The sequence below is a fragment of the Cryptomeria japonica genome, chromosome 6 (genome assembly GCF_030272615.1).
Source record: "Cryptomeria japonica chromosome 6, Sugi_1.0, whole genome shotgun sequence".
Taxonomy (NCBI): domain Eukaryota; kingdom Viridiplantae; phylum Streptophyta; class Pinopsida; order Cupressales; family Cupressaceae; genus Cryptomeria; species Cryptomeria japonica.
Genome location: NC_081410.1, coordinates 501,213,255 through 501,215,145, shown reverse-complemented (window position 1 = coordinate 501,215,145; position 1,891 = coordinate 501,213,255). Strand labels below are relative to the sequence as shown.

At 35.7% G+C, this 1,891-nt stretch overlaps 1 protein-coding gene across 1 annotated transcript; it reads right to left on the bottom strand.

The window, feature by feature from the left end:
- Window positions 1–378: 378 nt before the first annotated feature.
- On the bottom strand, window positions 379–885 carry LOC131052801 (uncharacterized). Its single transcript, XM_057987427.2, has one exon. The coding sequence runs from the start codon at window positions 883–885 to the stop codon at window positions 379–381; it is 507 nt and encodes a 168-aa protein (XP_057843410.1).
- Window positions 886–1,891: the final 1,006 nt, after the last annotated feature.

Here is a 1,891-nt window from a genome sequence, read left to right as displayed (position 1 = left end):
GTAAGCATCAAAGAAACAGTTTTTCATGAACTCAATCTGATCGTATAGATGTTAGCACTGAGTATTTATGCATAAAAGTTTCTTTCAACGAATCTGTACTTACAAAAAGAGGATTCATTCCATCAAAATTATCTAATCATCAAACAAACAGTGTTTTATGGATTTAATCTGGTTTTATAGATATTAGCATTGAGTATTTATACAGAAAAACTTCTTTTAATGAGACTGTTACAGATAAAAAAGGATCAATTCCGCCAAAATTGTCTACACTGTTAGAGAAAAGGGAGATTCATTCCAACAAAATCATCTACAAATCAAACCTAACCCAAGACCCACTTCAAAAAAAATTATACACATTTACAGAACTATACTAACTTCCTAATTGATCTCTGGAATTTTCTCCAAAGAGGGTCTCCATCTTCTGCTTGCGACATCAAAATCTTGTTGTTGAATGCTGGACTGAAGCTGCTTCAGAAGAAGCTGCTCCACTAATTTCTCCTTCCCACAACCATCTGAAAGCAGAGCCTTCAGCTCCTGTTTTGACACCACAATTTTGAGCCTAATGCCATTTTCTACCTGAACTGCTGCTTCCTTGCCTGTCCCATGGGCTCTATCATTCTGTGCTGAAAATGCTTTATGATCTTTAATATGTGAAGGAATGAGGTGATAAAGATTTCCTCCCTCCAATTTATGATCATGGGGAAGAGCAAGATCGGCATTCTCTGAGTGAACAAGCATATGATCCTTCTGGTAGTCACCCTCCATTAGAAGATCTCTGACTAGAAGAGGAGGGATGTATTCCAGTATTGTTCCATCCATTCTCATTACTTTTATGATCTGATCTCCTGTTTCTGCACAAACCCTAGATTGTATGCAGTTTCCCATTGCTTGGATTTGACACAAATATGCAGATCCAGTCTTTTCAGAGCTTGTGGGTAGAGAAGAAAAATGGAGGTTATGGGCTTTCTGGTTTTAGAACCAAATTAACGAAAGCTTGAAACAAGAAGGTAAACAACTTGAGAAACAAAGGGGGTTAAGGAAGTGGTGGGTACGCAGTTATAAGTAAGAGAAAAGGCGAAAGAAAAGGGAAAGGAAGCGTAAAAGATGAGAGTTGAACGATGAATTAAATAATGGTTGTCAAGCACGTTCAGGTTAGAACATGGAGTGGGGGCCAAAGCACTGCCACCTTAACTTTTTTATAAAGTAACATGGAGTTATCCACATGATAACCTAATAATGTGTGTGAAACGGGTTTAGGTCAGAATATATGTCACTACTTTTTAGATTTCAAGGCTTCTTTTCTTTCACTTTATGAACTCAATTTCATAAATTTTCTATATGAATTTGTTTAGTCAATTTTAGCTCAAAAGGGCTACGGTGGGGTGAATTATATTTGAATCTGGAATGTTAGAATTTGGTTATGATGTAATTGCAATAATGAGGATAATTTCATAAATTGCAATTGAATTTGAGATAGAAAAAGAGATAGATCTTAATGGAAGATGTGCATAGAAATAGCATGCATATATGGTTGATAAATAAGTGGACAATGTTAACGCATAAGGATGTGTAAATATAGGAATGGAGATGAGTGGTAAGTACATAGGAATATGTGTGAATGATAGGTGGAAGAAATAAGAAAAGAGACTTGACGATTACACAATACCACATCATTTCTCAATATGTCTATGTACCAACACATTCCCCTCATAATATGCACAAAACTAAATGAGAAATGACATGGGTATGTGAGTTTCTTTTTTAGATTTTGTTTGCACTCTAAGGTGCGTGTGAAGATCCCAAAATGTTCGTGTGTCTTAGAGTATGTAGCATTCAGAAATATGCATATAATGCAGATATTTAGATACTTAAAGGATATTGTCACGTGGTC